Below are 21616 nucleotides of genomic sequence, written 5' to 3'. Positions count from 1 at the left end.
TATTTTATATATTAAGATACATATATTATAAATAATAAATAAAAATATATTTAAATGTATGTTTTTTTATTATAATAATTTTATATAAATATATAAAAATATTATAAATATATGAGAGAAAGAATAAAATGATTAGAGAGATTAAATTGATGAGTGAGAATGAATAAAATGATTAGAAATGAATGAAATAGATGAGAGAATGAATAAAAAAGTATTTAAAATTGATGAGAGAGAAAAACGTTGAGATTATAATCTTAAACGCTGGAGGTAGAGAGAAATTTGAGTTTAAACACAAAAGTGAGGTAGAGAGAAATTTGAGTTTAAACACAAAAATGTGTTTGATTATAATTTTTTACTTGAGCTTATTACGCAAAGTCAACACCAATAAGTTGCTTATAAACGCTAAATCAAACATGCCCCTAATATAGTAATATATTAATTTTTTCTCTCTCGTAAATGTTTTATTATTTTTTATCCTTTAATATTAGGTTCATTTCCTATTTATTCTTATTGTATCGATCATTTTTATATCACTAACTCTAATTATATTATTTATATTTTATCAGGTTTTCATCTTTAATAATTTACATTTTTTTTTTATCATAAATCCAACCTTAATTGTGAAAATCATCTTTGAAGTTACATTTTAATACTCTTAAATTAATTTTTCTTTATTTGTTCTTATTTTTATATTTATCTTCATAATCTCTTCTCATTTTAAAATATATATTATATTTTTTTCATTATAGAGACATTATACACAATATATCACGAATGATTAGTTATGATATCAACTGAAAAATAGTGTTTAGAGTATAATGACTTAATTAAAAATTTTGCATAAAAAATGCAAAGAGGAGTATTTTTGTTGAATCAAATACTAGTTAATTAATAAATTATTATGGTATTTTTTTTCGTTTATAACTTATTATATTAATATTATTGATATATATTTTAAAATATTTTTTACACTAGTTAATATTATTATATATTAATTTTTTTTTAATAAAATGTACAATTATTAAATTCATTTTAATTTTATGGGGCCACAAAATTTGAATTTGCATGGGTCTCCCAACTCTGTGCCCTGTATGAAAACTCTTTAAAAAATGATAATTTTGAAAAAAAACTTAGGATTCATCTGTGAAGTGAAATGTGAATTAAGAAAATATCCTTTTGATAAATCACATTTATTTTTCATTTCGTTGACAACACACTCTAGATGGTTCAATCTATTTACAAAATTTAAAAAAGAGAGGATGTATTTCTCATTGTCTTTCTCTCTCTAAAAAAATAAACTCTAAAAGAGTTGATTTGTCAAAATATTTTGGATCCTCCAATGTCTTGTTTAGCATACGAGGTGCCTTTTTTATTTTTATCACTTAGATTTTAGTTGATGTTATGTTTTGTTCGGTCTGACATCCTATTTAGCCCAATTAAATTTTTTTTATTTTAGATTTTTATAGTCCGGATAATACTCTCAATCGCTGGTAGATCGTTTGTTGTTCATATCCTCCGATTGTGTTGGTGATTCTATCTCGAGTCTGTGTTAACCTATTCTTAACAGCAAATGAGAAGAAATAATCAGATTTGAAGTTATTTTTCATTTATTCAATAAAAAGTTACTCAATTTAATCTTTCATATGGAGGACCTCTTACAGATATCCTTCCATATTTTGTATGATTTTCTCACTATTTAGGCATCTATGCAAATGATCCATTTTTATTTGACAAGACCTTTTTTGGCGTTGCTTACAAACTCTTTACTAAAGATAATTTTAAATTTTTAACTGCCGCTCAGAATTTTTTGTAGAAATTCTTCCGACATTGTTGCGGTGATTCGTTCGACTTACTATATTATATATAACTGTCATCATTCAAGAACTTAAATGAGTTCGTTTTTGGAGGAATCATCAATTAATCGCATAATTGTTGAATCATTTTTAATGAGAGTTTTATATTTATAATTTTTTTGCAATTTAATATCTAGATAATTAATTATTGATTTTGATTTTGTAGACATTATTTTGTTGTATTTACAAATTATTTTTTTTATATGTAAGTCCTATTTTACTTTAACGATGAAGAGAGTAAAGAGAAAGATAGAAAATGGAAAGGAAGATAGAAAAGGGAAAGAATATATATATATATATATATTATAGAAGTGAAGCTACATGGATATGAAAATAAGATGTCGATAATAATAATCACAAGATGGTTGGTTGATTAGTAATGATGAGATGTTAATATAAAACGTTCAAATTTTAAAAAAAAAAGTAATATTGAAAAGATATAATTATAACGAAGTCACAATCAGGACTTCGATGATCGAACCGTGAAGAAATATATTAGAAAGTGAATAGAAAATTTAGAGAATGAAAATAACCTTGAATGAAAATTTGTCTATTGAAATTGTTGTAGATAAGATCACAATTACAATCCTTAAATAAAGTAAAACATAATTAAGACATTAAACTAAGAGACATGAAAAGTCTCATTTACTAGATAAGATCAAGAGTCTTGGACAATCCAAGAGGCTCTTTAACAACCAAAGACTCCTTAATTATTATTATCATTACTTTAATTTCTAACACTCGCCCTTAAAGGGATGCCCGATGAACTAGTCCCAACTTAGATCGTAGATTTTCGAAAGGACCTTTAGGAAGTGTTTTTGTGAAGATATCAACAACATTGTCTTCACTCCTTACTGCAACCATCTCAATGATTCCCTCTAATACTTTTTCACGAATAAAGTGATGCTCCAACTCAATGAGTTTTGTCCTCGCATGAAACACAGGATTTAAAGTCAATTTAATAACACTCAAATTATCTCCATGTATAGAAACTGACTGATCAAACTTGACATGAAAATCCTCCCAGAGTCTACGAAGCCATATGCACTCATGTGTTGCGTGAGCTGATGCTTTGTATTCTGCTTTTGTTGTAGATAAGGATACCGATCCTTGTTTTTTTCTACTCCAAGATATGCTAGTATTTCCACAAAGAAAAACAAACTCATATGTGGACTTTCGATCGTCTCGATCTCCAGTAAACTCAGCATCTGCACATCTTTGCAAGACGAATTTTGCATTTTTTTCGTAGAGTAGACCAATATCTAGTGAGGTATTAATATACTTCAGAATTTTCTTCGCTTCTTCGAAGTGTGGTTTCCTTGGCTCCTGCATGTATCGACTCACCACTCCAACTGCATAAGCAATGTCAGGCCTTGTTATTGTCAGATAAATCAAACTTCTCACAAGAGCACGATAAGGACGAAGATCTGGTAGACATGTTCCTTCGTCTCGACTAAGTCTAAGATTTACATCGAGAGGAGTATAGCTCTTTTTTCCATCAGTCATACCAAATTTTTCTACCAACTTCTTTGCATAGTTGATCTGCGATACAAACAACCTTTTATCGAAATTTTCGATTTGCAGACTAAGGAAAGTTCCAAGTTCACCAAGCTTTTTCATCTCAAAACGAAGCGAGAGCTCATCTTGTAGACGAGCAACCTCATCATAGTTACTGCCCGTCAAGATTATGTTATCCACATAAAGAAGCACCACCACCATCTGTCTATGATTCTTCTTTATAAATAGACTTGAGTCGGATTCTGAAGCTTTATACCCACAAAATTGAAGATATTCTGCAATCTTTCCATACCAAGCACGCGGGGCTTGCTCTAATCCATATAGTGCCTTCTTAAGTCTATAGACCAACTGGGGACCATCATTCTTCTCAAATCCAGGTGGTTGTTCCATATATATTGGACGATCAAGTTCTCCGTAGAGAAATGCATTCTTGACATCCAATTGCCACAACTTCCATCGAGAACTTGCTACTAAGGCCAACACAGTGCGAATTGATGTCATCTTCACAATTGGGTTGAATGTCTCCTCGTAATCTTCTCCATACTTCTGTGAGAATCTTCGAGCAACCAATCTAACTTTATATCGATCTATGCTTCCATCAGCCTTTCGCTTAATTCGATACACCCACTTACATGTGATTGCTTGAGTATTAGGAGGCTTCAGAACAACGTCCCATGTCTCATTCTTCTTGAGAGCATGCATTTCCTCCTCCATTGTTGCCACTCATTCATTGACATTTTTTGCTTCATTATAAGAAGTGGGTTCCTCGTCGTCTATTGTGTTTGCCAAGAAACAAGATAAGGTTGTTAAAAAATTATCATCTCTGAATCGACAGGGCCTTACAATGTTCCTTTTTGATCGAGATTCCCCATTCTGTTGTTGACTTGATTCTTCCTAATGTGGACTTCCTGGTAACCTTTCACCTTTGGCTCCTTCATCGACTGAAGTATCTTGAGCTAAGTTAGGGCTCCCCCTGTCACTATTATTACAACTACAAGAGCTTCCCGTAGACGTGGGAATGGGAAGATCAGTCTGAACAGTTTCTTCAACATCCTTCATATAGTACGAAGAAATTTCTTCGAAAACAACATCTCTCGACACAGTGCATTTGTGAGTTGATGGATCCATACACCGCCACCCTTTCCTTCTTTGGTCATAGCCGACAAACACGCATTTAACTGCCTTCGCATCCAATTTGCTCCTTCTCGAGTTTGGAATATAGACATAACAAGTAGATCCAAAAACTCGAAAGTGTTTAACATTTGGCTTAAAACCAAAAAACATCTCGAATGGAGATTTGAACTCATTTGGGCTAAGCGGAACTCGATTGATGACATGAGCAGCACAACTCATGCCTTCTGCCCATAACTGCATTGGTATATTCTTCATATGCAACAAAGACTTACAAGTCTCTGTAAGATGTCGAATCTTCCTTTCGGCTATCACATTCTGTTGTGGGGTCTTAGGACAGGAGAGTTCTCTTTTTATGTCATTTTGCCTACAAAACAATTCAAACTCTTTTGAACAAAATTCTCCACCATTATTTGTCCGCAATACTCAAATTTTCCTTTCTTGTTCTCCTTCTACCGTCTCCTTGAACTCAAGAAATTTAGAGAACACTTCGGATTTCTCTTTCACGAAGTACACCCAATTGAATATGAAGAAATCATCCACAAACAGCAACATATATTTATTTCCCGAGTATGAGACAATTCGAGTTGGTCCCATCAAGTCGCTATGAACTCGATCCAAAGGACCCTTACTTCTCGATACAGAGTTGTCGAATGGAAGTCGATGAGCCTTCCCATATTGACATCCTTCACACACACTTCCCTCCTCAATTCTCAGATCTTCAGGTAGACCTTCGACAAGTTTCTTTCGAGATATAACACTGAGCTTAGGCATATTGACATGCCCAAGTCTTACATTCCATACAAAATAAGTGCTTTTGTCGTTCACCTTTTGTATGTATGAATTTGAAGCTGAAAGGAAAAAGAGATCATTTACCCGAGATCCAGTATGAACCACATCCGCCTTGATTTCTTTCACGTTTTTTAAGAACTTCACATCATTTGGACCGAACAACACAAGGTTTCCGACATCTATAGCATTTGCGACTGAGAAAAGGTTCTTCCGAATTCCTAGAATATGGTAGACATTCTTCAGAGTAATAGATTCTCCTTTGTCGCTTTCAATGATAACCGATCCTTCCTTTTTAACTTCGTGAGCCGAGTTATCTACCGTGACAATGCCACCGCCCCCATTATGAACTCGACTCGATGAGAACACATAATCATCTTCAGTAACATGATGTCCGCACCCTGAATCGACGATCCACTTTTGATCAATCTCATGTTTACCATGAGAAGCCTCTGTTTTCTTTTCCTTCGAAGTCGTCACATTGACATGAAAAGACTTGTCCCAATCCTCCTCAACACGCTGGTTAAACTTTTCTCCGAGATTTGAACTAACAAAATTTCCATTCAAATTTACTCGACAGTCTCTTTTGAAGTGTCCAGTCTTGCTGCACCTGAAACACTTATGGGGCTTTTTAAGAATATTTGAAGAATCCTGACCTGTTTCTTCCTTGTTCGACTTTCCCTTTTTCCAGCTCGATTTCTTCACGAACAACGCGCTGTTCGACTCCTCCTTTATACTCGTTCCAGCCATTTGTGCGGCCAACGACTCTTGAGATGACAAGAGATTTTCAAACTCCTCGAGTGAAGGTTGTTGAGCCCAACCTTGAATCGATGTGATGAATGGTTTATAATCGGGTCGAAGTCCTCGAACAATATGCCTCTTTGTTCGAGCCTCTGAGATTTTCTCATCTGGATTCAATAAAAAAAATTCTGAGCATATATTCTTTACCTTAAGAAAGAACTCCAAGACATATCCAATTTGTTTTGCGGCTGCCAACTCGTTTTCAAGCATCTGGAGACGAGCCTCGTTCTTCTTGTTGAAAAGACGATCAAGTGTTTCCCAAATCTCACAAGCAGATCCACAACCGATGATGTGCTCAAATAGATTGTGGGAGATTGACCTCTTCAACACAAATTTTGAATTCGCGTTGAGACTCTTCCGCTTCTTCGATGCTTCCGCATTTTCAGCAACATCCTCAAGAGCTACATTATCATCGTCTACGACGATGTCCCACAAATCTTCCCCAACCAGGTACGATTCCATACAGGTTTTTTATATCCGGTAGTTTGACTGGTTTAACAACTCCAAACCGAGTCCAGCTACACGACCACCACTTTCCATATCGAATAACAACGATATCTTCTTCAACAATGTTACCAAAGCTCTGATACCACAGGACTTCGATGATCGAACCGTGAAAAAATATATTAGAAAGTGAATAGAAAATTTAGAGAATGAAAATAACCTTGAATGAAAATTTGTCTATTGAAATTGTTGTAGATAAGATCACGATTACAATCCTTAAATAAAGTAGAGTATAACTAAGACATTAAACTAAGAGACATAAAGAGTCTCATTTACTATATAAGATCAATAGTCTTGGACAATCCAATAGGCTCTTTAACAACCAAATACTCCTTAATAAGTATTATGATTACTTTAATTTCTAACAATAATATTATTCAAAAATTTTGTTATTTAAATATTGTATGGTTTGTGACTCTATTTAAAATTTATGCACTACTGAAGTTCAGAAAAAGGATAGGATAATAATAAGGATTAAATAATTTATTTTTTAATTATTAATAATATGAATTATATATTTATACATAAAATTATAAAAATAAATTAAAAAATTTAAGTAATGTAATAATTAAATAGCCATAATACTGTATATAATAATTAAGGGTTTGAATCAACAATCATACGTAAACATTTATAATGACTCATAAAATAAATTGAAATGAGTTAGAGTCTCTCATTTTACTTTTTTTAACCACTAAATATAGATATTTGTTGGTAATAATAAGCTTTAATATTTGTTTTTATCATTGTTATTGCAAAATTATTTTTAAAAATAATAATTTTAAAGTGACAAATATTTTGATGAGGAGATTGCATATGAATATTCTTTTTATAATTAAAAATAAAAATAAAAATAATGGAATAGACACGTGGCAGAAAATATAGCATGGATTTCCCACAATCATAAGTTTTGGTCCCCCCAACAGACACAACCCCATTTGCGGCTCTCATTAACATACATACAACCTAGTCTTAGCTGGACTGGACTGGACGACATATATTACTTAAACGGCGCCGTTTTAACCCCCAAACATTAATTCTATCAACTATATATATATTTCTTAAAATAAGCCACACAAAATGCATCATGATTCATCTATTTTTTTTTATTATTATTATATCCGGATTGTCTCTAGTTTAATAGTATATTTTAATCTTTTTAAAGACTAACAATATATTTACGCAACATCTAGACTAATATAATCCACTATTCTTTTCAATACCTTTTTATGATTCTCAATATTATTTTCTCATATCAACCAATTATTAGAAGAAGAGACCTAGATAAATCACTTTTTAACAACTTAAAGAATACAAGCCTTGAAAAAAAGAAACACAATAATATATATGAGTCAAACTAAATGGTGAATCTCTTCTAGCTAGCTAGACAATTACTCACTCAATGCAAAAAAAAAAAACAATAATGGAAAAATGGACACCAATAAAAACAGGTGCAATATCAGAACAATACCTAATTTAAACACAGTTCCAATGATCCACGTGATGTTGGTTTTGGTTAAGAAGGGTAAGCTTCATGCTCAATTGCAGGTTGAGTTCGTGTACCCATTGCAGCTGGAGCTTTTACATTCCCAACCGTCTTCATACTCAACGATTCCCCTACTTCAGCTGCTCTCTCCATCCCTCTCATTTTCTTCTTCCTTCTGTAATTTCTAACCCATACACCCATAGACGCCGTCAAAACTAACAATACACAACCGCCTAAAACCGAACCAATAATAATTATCCACACCCTCGAATTAGTACTACTTCCTAGTGGTGCTGCTGCTGCTGCTGCAGCTGGTGGTGGTGGAGGAGGAGGAGGAGACGGGGCAGTGTAATTAGTCACAATAGAGAAGTGCCCCTGCTGTCGAGTTGAACAAGTATTGCCTGAAACGACATTGCTGAAAGTCACTAAGCCTTGTAAATCAAACCAAACGCACATGGAAACAGATCCTTGTGGAACAGATCCCACCTCTGAGAATCTTATAGTGATGGGTTGTTGACCAGCTGCCATGAGATTCAATTCAGGTAAGTTCTTGGCAGATAAATTGGAAGCATCGTAAGAGAGTAGGCCAAGAACCGGAGTCAAGTTAGTGTAGCCTGATAATGAATAGTATGAGGCAGACCAATTGCCTAAGTTTTGGTAAACCAAAACAAGCCTCTCCACATTTGGCTGCACGATAAGACCCATTGGAATTTCAAACTCTTTGTATGTTTTTATACCTCTGGCTCTTAGGCTACCACGCCTAACCCTCATTCCTGATACTTGAATCCCGGTCAAATTAGATGGAACTGTCCCTTCATAAGCAATGCCGGTTTTTGGATGAACAAGTGCTTGATATGCATAGTCTTGGAGAAGTGCGTCTAGGATCATTTGAGAACCAGGTGAAGAATTAGGCGGTTGAGGTTGACCTCTCAGATTTGGTAATAACCAAAAAAGGAACACCAAAGAAAGAATTATAGAAAGTCTTCCATCATGAAGAAGAAGAAGAATCCCCATGAATATTGTAAATAACCTAAAGTCTTCTCAAGAGCTTCAGAATCAATTTGATAACCTAGCTAGCTAGCAACACCGTTAATACTTTACACTAAAAGAGAGGGGATCCGATCAAATTGAGAAAACTTTCTGCATTTTCTCTCTTTACAGATTCACAAATTTCCGTCCATTGTGTAATGTTAGAATCTCCAGCTCAAGTCCAACAACATGCATTGAGATTTCAATTCAAGACATCGAACACAATGAGAGTATAACAGTAAAGACTTCTAACAACAGATCTGAAGAGATTATTATTAACCTAAGCTAAGCTAAGGTAAGGTAAGCTAAGCTAAGCTAAGGTAAGGTAAGCAATGTAGAGATAATGACGAGAAAAATGAAGCGAATGAGAAGCGTTTTACATTTCAATTGCCGAAGCTAACCAGTAGTAGTTCTTCTGAGTTCTGATCATTTCTGAATTAGATTAACTCCAATGGCAATGCAGCAAGCAAGAAAGGCAGTCAGACTGGTAAATCGATCACCTGAATCTCTCTGCTTGCAAACACGGCGACCACTTGGCAAGCGATTAACCTCGATCGGCGGCGAGTGTTTCTAGCCGGAGTCTGAGCCGAGAATGTCGGCTCAAGAAACTACTTGATAGCAAGAAATACTGATTATAGAATGAAGATGATTGAAGCAAATCCAGTAGCTAATTAGAGAGATAGAGTGATAGAGAGAGAGAGCATCAATGGAGTAGTAGTAGTATCAGTATATTAGCGCAAGTAAAGAAGATGAAGAAAGACTGGTAAAATTAAAATAAAATGAAAAATGAAAATGGTATGAGCTGTAAATTTCAATCAACGGACAGTATTTCATGGAGGTTTGTTAATTGACATTTATGCCCTTCAATTTCGTTATTTGAGACGCCGACGTTTTTCTTCTCATCAACTAAAAAATAATAATTTATATGTTTTTCCACTTTTGGAATTCAGAAATTAAATTTTTATTTAAAAATAAATAAATATTTACATATTCTTCTATATATCGTATCTTCAACATGTGAACTTGAAAAGACAATAACAGAATGTCATTTCACAAATCTTACTTGTTTGACCAAAAAAAAAAAAATAATATTTTTCATACTTAATATAAAATATGCTAGTTTAATTTGTTATGCCTTGTAATTTAAAATTAAAATTATACAGAAACCCAAGATTCAAAATGACAATAATTGAAGTCAACAAAAGCATTTACTAGGAAGAGTCGGGATTATGGGAAATAGATACAATTAATTAATAGTTAATGTAAAAATTATTTAAAATATATTATTGTTTATTTGTTTGTGATAAAAAAAAAAGCGAAAATTTATGAAAAATAAATGAAGGGTATATTATTATTATATGAGGTTTACTGATCATTTCCACATTCTCTCTCTTCTCGCGCCGTTGGACCTTTCTTCTTCAGATAGATAGATAGAGATAGAGAGAGAAAAGGGATTTGGATTTTTGAAGAACAGGAGCCATAATTGTTTGTCCGATCATCATCATCATCATCATCGTAGCAATTTCCTGCATTCATCGCCTTATTCACACTCTTCTTCTTCTTCTTCTTCTTCTGTACAACGTTATTTATTTGAATCGTCTTTCTCATCTGTCATCACTCGTCTCTCATTATTAGCTGATATCATATAAGGGTTTTCATTCGCTGACCTCATTCATTCATTCATCATCTAATTCGGCGCCTCCTCAACGGAGTTTGCATCGCCAAGGTTTGTCAGATTCTTCCCCCCTACTTGAAGATTCTTATATCCATGTCCGATTATGAAGTTTTATTGTTTCATTTTTGAGATATAATGGTTCTGATTGAGAAAGATTCTTAATTTCATGTTTGGTAGGGTTGGGATTTTGATATTTGACAATCCTGTTCTTACCTGTAATTATGTAATTATTTGGCTAGGGCTGGGGCTAGGGTTAGGGTTAGGCCTAGGCTGTCGAGAGCTACTGCTGCATCAATGGAAGCGTCTATTGCTTCTTCATCTACGATTAGTAATGCTAGAAGATATGGAATGCATTTATCAGCATCAAATTTCTTCCGTTCTCCTGTTACTTCATTGTTGGAATACGCCGGTATCTTGAGGACTACGAGAAATAATCAGCAGGATTCTTCTGATAATAGCAGCAGTGGCAGCAGCATATCACTTGGATTCCAAGATCAATCTGTTAATGAATATGCAAGGAGCAACAATGGGGAAGTTTCTATTAGGATAATTGGTGCCGGCGAACAAGAACAACGCGATCAGGCTGGTCCTGTTTTGGCTTCCACCTCGTATGAACAGAGGGGGGATACTGATGTGTATGTTCAGTCGATGAGCCGAACAGCATCCACAACATCTGTATCGTCTTCTTCCACATTGTTGGATACTCAGGGCGGAGGAGGAGGAGATAGAGAGAGCGAGACTCAACCGATAAATGGAATGGTTGATGCTGAAGATTTGTCTGTGGATGGTGGTGCGTCTGGAGTTAATAACAGAGATTCTTCTTCGCAAAGATACGACATACAGCAAGCAGCCAGGTGGATTGAACAGATCCTCCCGTTTTCTTTGCTTCTGTTGGTTGTCTTCATTAGACAGCACTTGCAAGGTAGGTATTCATTTTATTTTATTTTTTAAGGGGTATGTATTTATTCTTGATTCTACGATAAACTTAAACTTACAGGTTTCTTTGTGACGATTTGGGTGGCGGGTGTGATGTTCAAATCAAATGGTATTGTACAAAAGCAGACAGCTTTGAAGGTAGGTGTTGTTGTTGTTGTTGTTATGGAATGTAGTTCATTTAAGGAAATTCCTTGTGTCTTAACATAAATATTGATCAAATGTAGGGGGAGAGAAAGATGACAGTTTTGGTTGGAATATCAATGGTATTTGCTGTACACATATTTGGCGTTTATTGGTGGTATCAGAATGACGATCTTCTTTATCCACTCGTCATGCTTCCTCCCAAGTCTATTCCACCCTTTTGGCATGCTGTCTTCATCATTATGGTCAACGGTTTGTTTCTAATTCTATACATTTACTCAAAAGATTTTATTTATTTTTTTATGAAGAGACTGATGTTGTTTTGGTTTGAGTTACAGATACGTTGGTTCGTCAGGCTACGATGATTATGAAGTGTATATTGTTAATGTATTATAAGAATAGTAAAGGACGAAACTACCGCAAGCAGGTGAGTTACTTTTTTTGTTAATCTACAAATTGAATGACGGTTAATGTTCCTCCTCATTGGGCTCTGAATGTGTTTGTGTGACGTGTATAGGGTCAAATGTTAACGTTGGTTGAATATACAGTGCTTCTTTATAGAGCATTATTGCCTGCACCAGTATGGTATCGTTTCTTCTTGAATAAGGAATATGGAAGTCTGTTTTCATCGTTGATGACAGGGCTTTACTTGACTTTTAAGTTAACATCAATAGTTGAGAAGGTCCAATGCTTCCTTACTGCTTTAAAAGCTTTGTCTCATAAAGAGATCCATTACGGATCTCACGCAACATTGGAGCAGGTTCTATTAACTTTATTCTTTCTTCTGTAGTTACGTGAAATATATGATTCCCAATTATATAATATATATAGGTGAATGCGGCTGGAGATCTATGTGCTATTTGCCAGGAGAAAATGCACGCACCCATTATGCTGCGTTGTAAACATATATTTTGTGAAGACTGTGTATCAGAATGGTTAGTGTCCGTTTTGCTTTGTTTTGTTTTGTTTTGTTTTGTCGTCGGATTGACTGTTTTGGTTTCGTTCAGGTTTGAGAGGGAGAGAACATGCCCATTGTGCAGAGCTTTAGTGAAACCAGCTGATCTGAAGTCATTTGGGGATGGATCGACGAGTCTGTTTTTTCAGTTTTTCTAAGAGGGTGAATTAATATTATATTGTTGTACCGAAGAACTATTGTTTGTGTCTGTAGGTAGGTAGGTAGATTTGTATTGAGAAACTCAATTGTATGTATTATTTGGCCTATAATTTTAAAAGAAGCAATAGAGAAAGTGAACAGAGTCCCAAATTGTATTTTTCCTTGTGTATCTCAAAATTCTCAGTAGAGAAAAAATATTATTTTTCTGAAACAAGTAGATCCTTTTTTGTTCTTTTTAATGTGTGAAGAATAAGAATTCTGAAACATGTTCATATTGATTGATGTCAAAAGAAGAAACTGTGTTATTAGCTGCCAAAAGAAAAATGAATACAAGAAGATGTAGCGTCATCAATTTGGCAGGTCATCAGATTGTGAAATCGGAGAAGATGGCGAAGGAGGAGAGACTGATAGCAATCTGGTAATTGCCGGAATGGGATAAACTTCAGTAACTTCTTCTATGCCTTCATCTAGATACACAACATCTTGCATTGTAAGCTGATGATATTCTACAATTTCTCTCAAAAACCGATTCTCGCGAGCATATACAGAATTTTCCTTTGCCAAACGAGCTTTCTCGTTCAGAAGAGTCTCGAGTTGAAGCCTTATCTGAAAAATTTACCAATTTACTATGAGAAGGAGAATTGAAAAATAAATTCAAATGATAGATTAGAGATTAGAGAAGAAACCATGTCATCATCATCTGCAGGGTTAATTCCCTTTTCACCGACGTCTCTAAGGATTTTGTTCTCTTCCTCGAGCTGAGAACATCGTTCTTTCGCGAAAGCCATATCCGCTTTCAAGGTTTTCAGCTCCCTGAGAAGAAGCTTTGCTTTGGCAGCTGTTGCCATTGCCACCTGCACGTGTGACCAAAACAGACAGACAGTCTCACCTGAAGATCAACAATACTTACTAAATCTAAACTTCAATGGATTTTCATTCAAGATTGATCTTATTATCGTCATGGTTTAAAATTAATAATAAAATAAGAAAGTGATACAATACAAATTTGCCACCTTACGTCGCGAGATGCCTTGAGCTGAGTTTCTGGATTGTTTTGTATTTGTTGTTGCATTATCTGTGCAGAGGTTTGCTGCCATCGATTATTAGATAAACCAGGGACTTGATTCTGTTCCTCAATTGAATTCCCTTTTCTCCTAATCTGCAGTTTTCGTGTTTCTTGGATTATATCTGCTGTCTTATTCTCCACCATAGTCCGTCCCTCCTGAGAACATATTCAATGAAGAAGATTAATAATGTAATCACAGCATGAAATGGGGTGGTAATTAAAGAAGCTGCAATAAAATTAAAAGTCATTTGCTTAACTAACTGGCTATAAACAATCTACATGTCTCCTCCTCCCTAAGGCACTACGCTAAAGGTGGAAGAATGAATTCTAAAGGTGTTGTTTTAGAACTAAGGTAAATATATATATTTGTATTTACCTCCAAAGCATTTCCTATGGTGTCACCAATGTGATTAAGGGAGGAGGCAAGTGCATCCAAGCTTTTCCTGAATGTTTGATTTTCCGGTCTTCTAGTGTTCTCAGAGAACTGAAGAATGTAAAATGATTAGAGAAGATCACACTCACTCTGATGACGATGATGAGAATGAGAATGAAAAATGGAGCAGATATCGACCTGGCTATCTGTAATGGTGGTAAGTGGTTGAGGCCTCAATGTAGTACTGGGATGATGATCATCATGATCATGATCATCAATAATTGATTTAGCCTTTTGAGCTAGAATTTCCCAGAAACCTTTGGGCTGATTTGGAATTTGGAATGATGTATACTCGTATGTTGGAGGATCCTAGGGTTTCAAGCATCTATCTTATCACACAACAAATAATGCTGAGGGGTAGAATAATAAATAGTTCAAATAATTTAATAGTTGAATTCATTCATTCATTCATTCATCCAAATTAGCATATAATAATGAAATCCTCCGAATACTGAGATCTCCTAATTAATCTATCCAATCAAATTCAGTAGCGATTGAAAACATGTAGAAGAACACAATGGATGCAAAACGTAACAACATGGATATGAGATGCAACAAATTAATTCTTCTACGGTTGACTAAATAAAACCTCTACACTACATACATGTAATTAGAGATTTGAATACGATGGATCGATCGAACGAACCTTGGATCTTTGTTCTGAGAAAGAGTTAAAAGCGGAGGAGGAGGAGGAGGAAGATGATCTGATGGTGTGAGCGGCGGCCATTGGAGAAAGGTAGGAGGAGGGAGAGTTGGTCTGATCATCGTGATCATCATGATCATCAGGATGAGGATGAGGATGATGAATCTCTCCTTGGAAGAAGGTTCCAGATCTGGAAACTCCTTGCCTTCTTCTATATGCCATCATCTACAATTAATATTATATTCTACGTACCACCTCATCTAATTAATTCACACTAATTTCTTCTTCATCAAATAACCAACTTACCGGTTATAAGGTTACCGCCTTTTCTGCCGGGTGGGTGTGGGGAGTTATATCATGCCACGCTATACTCTAATCTACTCATATCATGCATCACACCGTTGGATCCACTTTTCTTCTTTCAATCCAACGCTCAATCTTTGGCTACTCTTCTTCTTCTTCTTCAAATTTGATTAAAAATATTACTACTACAAAATATATATTATTTATTGTTTTATAAACTAATAAATTATAGTTTATTTGAGATTAAAATATTTATGTATGATTTTTACTGAAACCTTCTTAAATCGAAACGGATAAAGATAGGTGTTAACTTTTTTTATTGAACAAACGGCTTGCTTAAAAAAAATTGTATTGAAACTATTATCAACATTTATATGTTGGATTTTACAATGTTTAGTATTTGAAGATTTGATAAAAAAAAAAAAAAAAAAAAAAAAAAAAAAAAAAAAAAAAACATTAATGCTGACATTTATTTGATACATTTGGAGTCATTTACAATAGTAATATATTAATCCATCCACAATATGTATAATAAAGGAAGCAATATGAAATCTTAAAATACATTATGATGAAAAAATGAAAGATGTTATTATACATATATAACACACTATTTGAATAGAAGTTTGACAATTATGGCAATATGCCAATAAATAAATAATGCAGGATAATTACACATGAATGAACTATATATGCAAAGAAAAAGAAAACATAGTATAAAAAGAATATATATATATGTATGTGTATTAAGACGAGTGAACGAGAACGGTCTTCCGCATCATTTCCTTGAACTCGCAGAACTCGACGCGACCGTCGTGATTGCGATCGACAGATAGTATCATTTTCCGGCAATGATCGATCTCGCTTCCTTCGGCGAAACCCAACTTGACTAAGACGGTTTGCAATTCATTGGCGGATATGTATCCATCTCCATTTTCGTCAAATACCTTAAATGCCTCTTTGAGATCAACATCCTCTTGTGACTCCCCTTCTTCCAACTAATTAATTAATTAAATTATAAATGTTTTAATATAAGAATAGAATAGAATGTATGTATGTATGTATGTATAAAGAAAATAAAACAATTACTTGATTATCCTCCTCTTCTTCTTCATCCCCTTCTAGGCCGACGAAAGTGTCATTGAGGGAACTGTGAAGAGATACGAAGTCTTCGAACTCAAGGCCGATATTTCCTGGGCGGATGTGGGAATTGACGACGGTGGCTAATTCGTCCATGTCGGCGTCGTAGCTGAGGCGTTGGAGGGCCTGGCTGAGCTCGTCGGTGGTGATCATTCCGTCGTTGTTCTTGTCGAATAAATCGAATATACGGCGAAGCCTCAGGGTGTTGAGGCTGGAGCTTCGGAGACGAAAGGAGGAGGGTTTTCTGCCCTTGAATCCAGCCAGGCTAGGCGTCTGGCATTGATCTGTTGTCGATTCCATAGTAAGCAATTAATATTGTATGGAAAGTAATAGAGATAATAATAATAATATTATTATTATGTTTACGCTTTGTTAATCGGAGAGAATAGAGAATTGGAAATGGGAATGGGAATGGGAATGTGGAGAGATGAGTTTGCGGTTATGGGGATGAATTAGCACCAGGAATATCTCTTCCTATTTAAGGGGAAGGGATTATGTGAGATGGCGGAATTATAGGAATTGTTAATTTGATGAGAAATGGTTCAAAACAGACTGCAACTCATAGCAGACTTGTTCAGACGGACTCTATAGAGAATTGAATTCAATTGAATCAAAGAGACCAAGTAAGTTCAACCCAAGTGGCTTCTTTTTATACAAAATGTCAAATGATGGCCTTTAATTAATGCCATTTCAATTATCTTATAATTCATTTTATTAACAATGCACTTATTTAAATTAAGATGTACTTGTAATAAATTCAATATGATACAAAATATATAAACATACCAAACATTAATTTACCAATAATATAAAATAACATTTACAAATTTAAATGAACTAAATAAATTTTTATATGTTAAATAGTACAAATTTACAAATATTAATAGAAATTATTGAACAACACTAATTTTTACTACTTCAAACAAAAACTCATTTGAGTTTCATGATAATGAATCAATTATGGATGAAATATAACAAATATAACAAATTAATGAACTTGCGTTGAAAAATTCTTTATCCAAAATTTTGAACAAGCGGTAAAATTTGTCTTTATCTGAAAGTTGTTAATAACGTCGAAAAAATTATGTTATAATTGACTGTCTACCTATATTATCAAAATAATAATACTCATAAAAATAAATTAGATCTAACAATAGCATATCTTCTACCGTAAAAGATAAGATTGTACAAATTCAAAAAATTATCATTAACACAATTGAAAGGTACGAGAAATTTTCAAAGATCGAGAGTATTACTCGAATTACAAAAATTTGAGATAACAAATTAAATCCGGCTAAAATGAATGTCGTACAAACAAAACATAATAATAAAAAAATGAAACACATTCCGATGTTACAAGAGTCATCTCATCAAATTATGTACTAACACAATAAGTTTTTATTATGAAAAAAAAAAATTGTTAAAGTAAAAAATATAAAAATTATACAACTTAATATTTATATATATATATATATATATATATATATATATATATATATATATATAACAAACTATTTGATAAAATTTGAATATTTACTCATATATTAATAATTTAATATGTTTCATTAAAAATACTAGTCTTAAATTTCTTAAGATGCTTGTTTCTTAATGTAGGAGGAAGGATTATTAATAATTTTTTATATTATTTTAATTCACTATATAGTTTTACACATGCATTTCAGATACACATATTAACTAGTTTAGTGTTAAATTAATAACTTTTAAAACAATGTTTAAGGGAAGATTATAACGATATAATATTATGTTAATATGGTAAAAGAGTTAAACTTTGTTTAAGAAATAGTTTTTTGAAGAAAACTAAACATAAATTAAAAAATACATAATTCAATACCATTAATCATTTAAATATTTTATTTTAAAATTTTGAGGTTTTATATATTTGAAAGTGGTGTCCTTTTTGCTGCGCTTTTCGAATTGAGATCTCGTTCTTATGAATATTTACTTTTTGTTAATACTTTTGGAAGTAAGACCAATGTCACGGGCAGAAACTCGGTCACCGAATATTCTCTCATCCCGCGCGGCACTAGGCTAGATTGCCACAATCCTAGCTAGTCAGTCTTCTAAAATATGCAAGAAGATGGAATACTTGAGAGAGAAAGAGTTTGAAGAATATCTTGTTTATTACTTACAAGAGTGAGGTATTACAAGTGTTGAGTGTTTAGAACATTGGTTGATGAGTGTTGAGTTCTATGACCTAGACTTGTTTATATACAAGTGGGAAGATCATTCTAGATCTTCCTTGTCCTAGACATTTCTAGACTCTTCTATTATTAAACTAATCCTAAAAATTCCTAGAGGTTTCTAGAGAATTCTACTAGCACCTATACATGAGAACTCTTAGAGAATTTAGAGAGTTCTCCCACCTTACATACAAAAGGAACTTCCTAGAGAATTCTAAAAAGTTCCATAACCCTACTTACAAAAAGAGGAACTCCTAGAAAATTCTAGAGAGTTCCATGACCTCACTCATAAAAGGGGAACTCCTAGATAAATCTAGAGAGTTCCATGACCAACCAAAATCCAGGAACTCCTAGAGGATTCTAGAGAGTTCTAGAAATGACCCAAGACCTGAAATATTCTAAAAAATGCACCTTAAAGGCTTGACATGTGCACCCCATATCAATGGGCCATGACACCAAGCTCTTAAACAAAGACCATCTTATTTGGTGAATATTAATTATTGTTAGAATGATTAATGAAAGTTTTTTTATTTTTTTTCATTACAACATTACAATAATGGTTAAAAAAAATCATTTAGACGTATGTATTAAAAATTGGCCTCGGTTAGTAATAAGGTTAATTGTGTTTTAAAAATTTAATATTTATATATTAAATATTTATTTTTGCTTTTTGCTTTTTTTTAATTAATTAATTTCTTTAACTCTTTTTACTATTTTTTTATTATCTTTTATATTAATTAATTCATTTATCTATTTTTATTATTTCTTATTTGTTTTTTATTATTATTCTTTTTATATTAATATAAATTATTTTAAAATTAATTAGTAATACTTTAATATTATAATGTATAAAGTACTTCAATGTTGTGATACTTTAATATTTTTATATTTTGCTAAGTATTTTTATTAAATAATTACTTGTATAATATTTTTCAAAGAATTTTATTTGCGGTATAAACTATTCTTTTACAAGTTGAACACAGATTATGTACTAGTCATATTTATACAAATTGGAGTAAAAGTTATAGGGAGGACAAATGAATATATTATTCTATAAACTAGCTAATTAAATATTATAGTAAATATTAAACTGCTTTATACATTAAAATATTCAACTATTATTCTCTAAAAGAGATCAAATAATTTTAAAATAATCTATGTTGTTATAGTAAGAAGAAAAATAGTAAAAAAAATATAAATATAAATAAAATAATTAAATAATAAAAGAAGATAAATGACATAATTAATTAATAAAAAAATAGACAAAAGAAAAAAATAGTAAAAGGAGATAAATGAATTAATTAATTAATATAAAAAGAGAGAAAAAATGAATATTAAATTAATAAATATTTTTTCTTTTTTTCAAATTAACCAAATTACTAATAGAGATTAGATAAGTCAATTTTTAATAATATGTATATTTAAATAAAATTTTATTATATATAAGAGTTTTTTTCCTTTTAAATATGTTAATAAGTATTATTTTAATTAAAATTTAAAATTATATATTAATCAAAATTTATAAAAATTAATATATTAATATTTAAAATTAAGTTAATGAAAAAAATATTTATATATATATATATATAATAATACTATTATAAATATAGAAATAAAAATAAATAGGAGTAATAAATATAATCTCTTTATACATTTAACTAAATTTTAAATATTTTATGATATAATTTTTTTTTAAATTTATCCTTATACATTTATTTTTGTTTGAAATTGCTCCTTATTATATTTATTTTTGTTGAAAATAATTTGAAGTTTTCCACTAGTACAAAATAAAGAATTAAACTCAAATATATAACAATTCTTATTTTATGGTCGAAATTTAAAAACTCTTTATAACTAATTTTAAACCATCAATCACCAAAGATTCTAACTAGGTTGTGCTTCTTATATTTGAATAATAACTTATTTTGACTAATAACATAATTTTGTCTTCAAATAAAATTAATTCATTCTCACTCTCATTCATTTTCACTAAAAATCTAGTCGTCATTTTGGTATAAGTTCTATCTAGCTATCTGATTCAACCATATTACAGATATTGTATTACAATATCATATTTTATATATCGTAATATTTATCATGATATTTACATTTTAATTATATAACTATCTTACATTTTTCTTTCCTCCAACATCAATATTTTTTATTGTTTAGATGGTTTTGGAGCACAACACAAACACACATGATCTAAATATAGAGGAGACCAATGATTAACATCATTTTCGTCGTCTTAATCTGTAATATCGTAGTCTGAAAATGAAAAATAATATATGCGTCATAATTTGATAATTGAGTTAAAAAATCATCTCAAAACAAAAATGAATACTTTGTCATAGAAGTTAGAAAAAAAGAATATACTACTCCTAAGAGAAATTTGTTCTTATATAAAACACAAATTAATGAATTTATAAAATTTTAAATGTTTTAAATATTTATTGTGTAAATTAAAAAAAATATATATATAATAATGAACAATTTTAACTAAAAATGAATGTATAGAGAGCAATTTCAAACAATAATATATGTATAAGGATTAATTTAAAATAAAATAATATTTAAGGAGATATTTTAAACTTAGTTAAATGTACAAGAAGTATTATACCTATTAATCAAAATAAATAAGATTCGCGTACAAGATCAATCAAATTTATCCGTTGAAGGTAATTTTTTTTTATAAAAAATATTTAATTTAGTTAATGAATGGAGTGATGTGACGTGAGAGTAAATAAAGTGATGTTTGATTATAGTTGATTTTTTTTAAAAAAATAAACCGAACACGACCTTAAAGTAGTAAACTTATTTCTAAAACGGCTATATTCGAAGAAATAACTAATTACT

General features: G+C 32.0%; 4 protein-coding genes across 4 annotated transcripts; 1 reads left to right on the top strand and 3 right to left on the bottom strand.

Moving 5' to 3' along the window:
- Nucleotides 1-8112: 8112 nt before the first annotated feature.
- Nucleotides 8113-9096, bottom strand: LOC124933702. The gene is made up of 2 exons (XM_047474143.1): nt 8484-9096; nt 8113-8315 (listed from the first exon to the last, which is right to left on the bottom strand). The coding sequence occupies exons 1-2, from the start codon at nt 9094-9096 to the stop codon at nt 8113-8115; spliced, it is 816 nt and encodes a 271-aa protein (XP_047330099.1).
- Nucleotides 9097-10499: 1403 nt separating this feature from the next.
- On the top strand, nt 10500-13209 carry LOC124936316 (E3 ubiquitin-protein ligase RNFT1). The gene is made up of 8 exons (XM_047476804.1): nt 10500-10837; nt 11026-11708; nt 11784-11860; nt 11947-12115; nt 12202-12290; nt 12381-12623; nt 12695-12798; nt 12871-13209. The coding sequence occupies exons 2-8, from the start codon at nt 11081-11083 to the stop codon at nt 12974-12976; spliced, it is 1416 nt and encodes a 471-aa protein (XP_047332760.1). The 5' UTR covers nt 10500-10837; nt 11026-11080; the 3' UTR covers nt 12977-13209.
- Nucleotides 13210-13236: 27 nt separating this feature from the next.
- On the bottom strand, nt 13237-15341 carry LOC124933701. The gene is made up of 6 exons (XM_047474142.1): nt 15123-15341; nt 14615-14785; nt 14420-14527; nt 13996-14199; nt 13664-13831; nt 13237-13583 (listed from the first exon to the last, which is right to left on the bottom strand). Exons 1-6 carry the CDS (start codon nt 15339-15341, stop codon nt 13326-13328), a joined length of 1128 nt encoding a protein of 375 aa, XP_047330098.1. The 3' UTR covers nt 13237-13325.
- An 824-nt stretch (nt 15342-16165) lies between these two features.
- On the bottom strand, nt 16166-16864 carry LOC124933700 (calcium-binding protein CML42-like). Its single transcript, XM_047474140.1, has 2 exons — nt 16515-16864; nt 16166-16417 (listed from the first exon to the last, which is right to left on the bottom strand). Exons 1-2 carry the CDS (start codon nt 16857-16859, stop codon nt 16166-16168), a joined length of 597 nt encoding a protein of 198 aa, XP_047330096.1. The 5' UTR covers nt 16860-16864.
- Nucleotides 16865-21616: the final 4752 nt, after the last annotated feature.

The sequence above is a fragment of the Impatiens glandulifera genome, chromosome 4 (assembly GCF_907164915.1).
Source record: "Impatiens glandulifera chromosome 4, dImpGla2.1, whole genome shotgun sequence".
NCBI lineage: Eukaryota > Viridiplantae > Streptophyta > Magnoliopsida > Ericales > Balsaminaceae > Impatiens > Impatiens glandulifera.
Note: the sequence above shows the minus strand (reverse complement) of the source record. Positions and strands in the feature narration are given on the sequence as shown.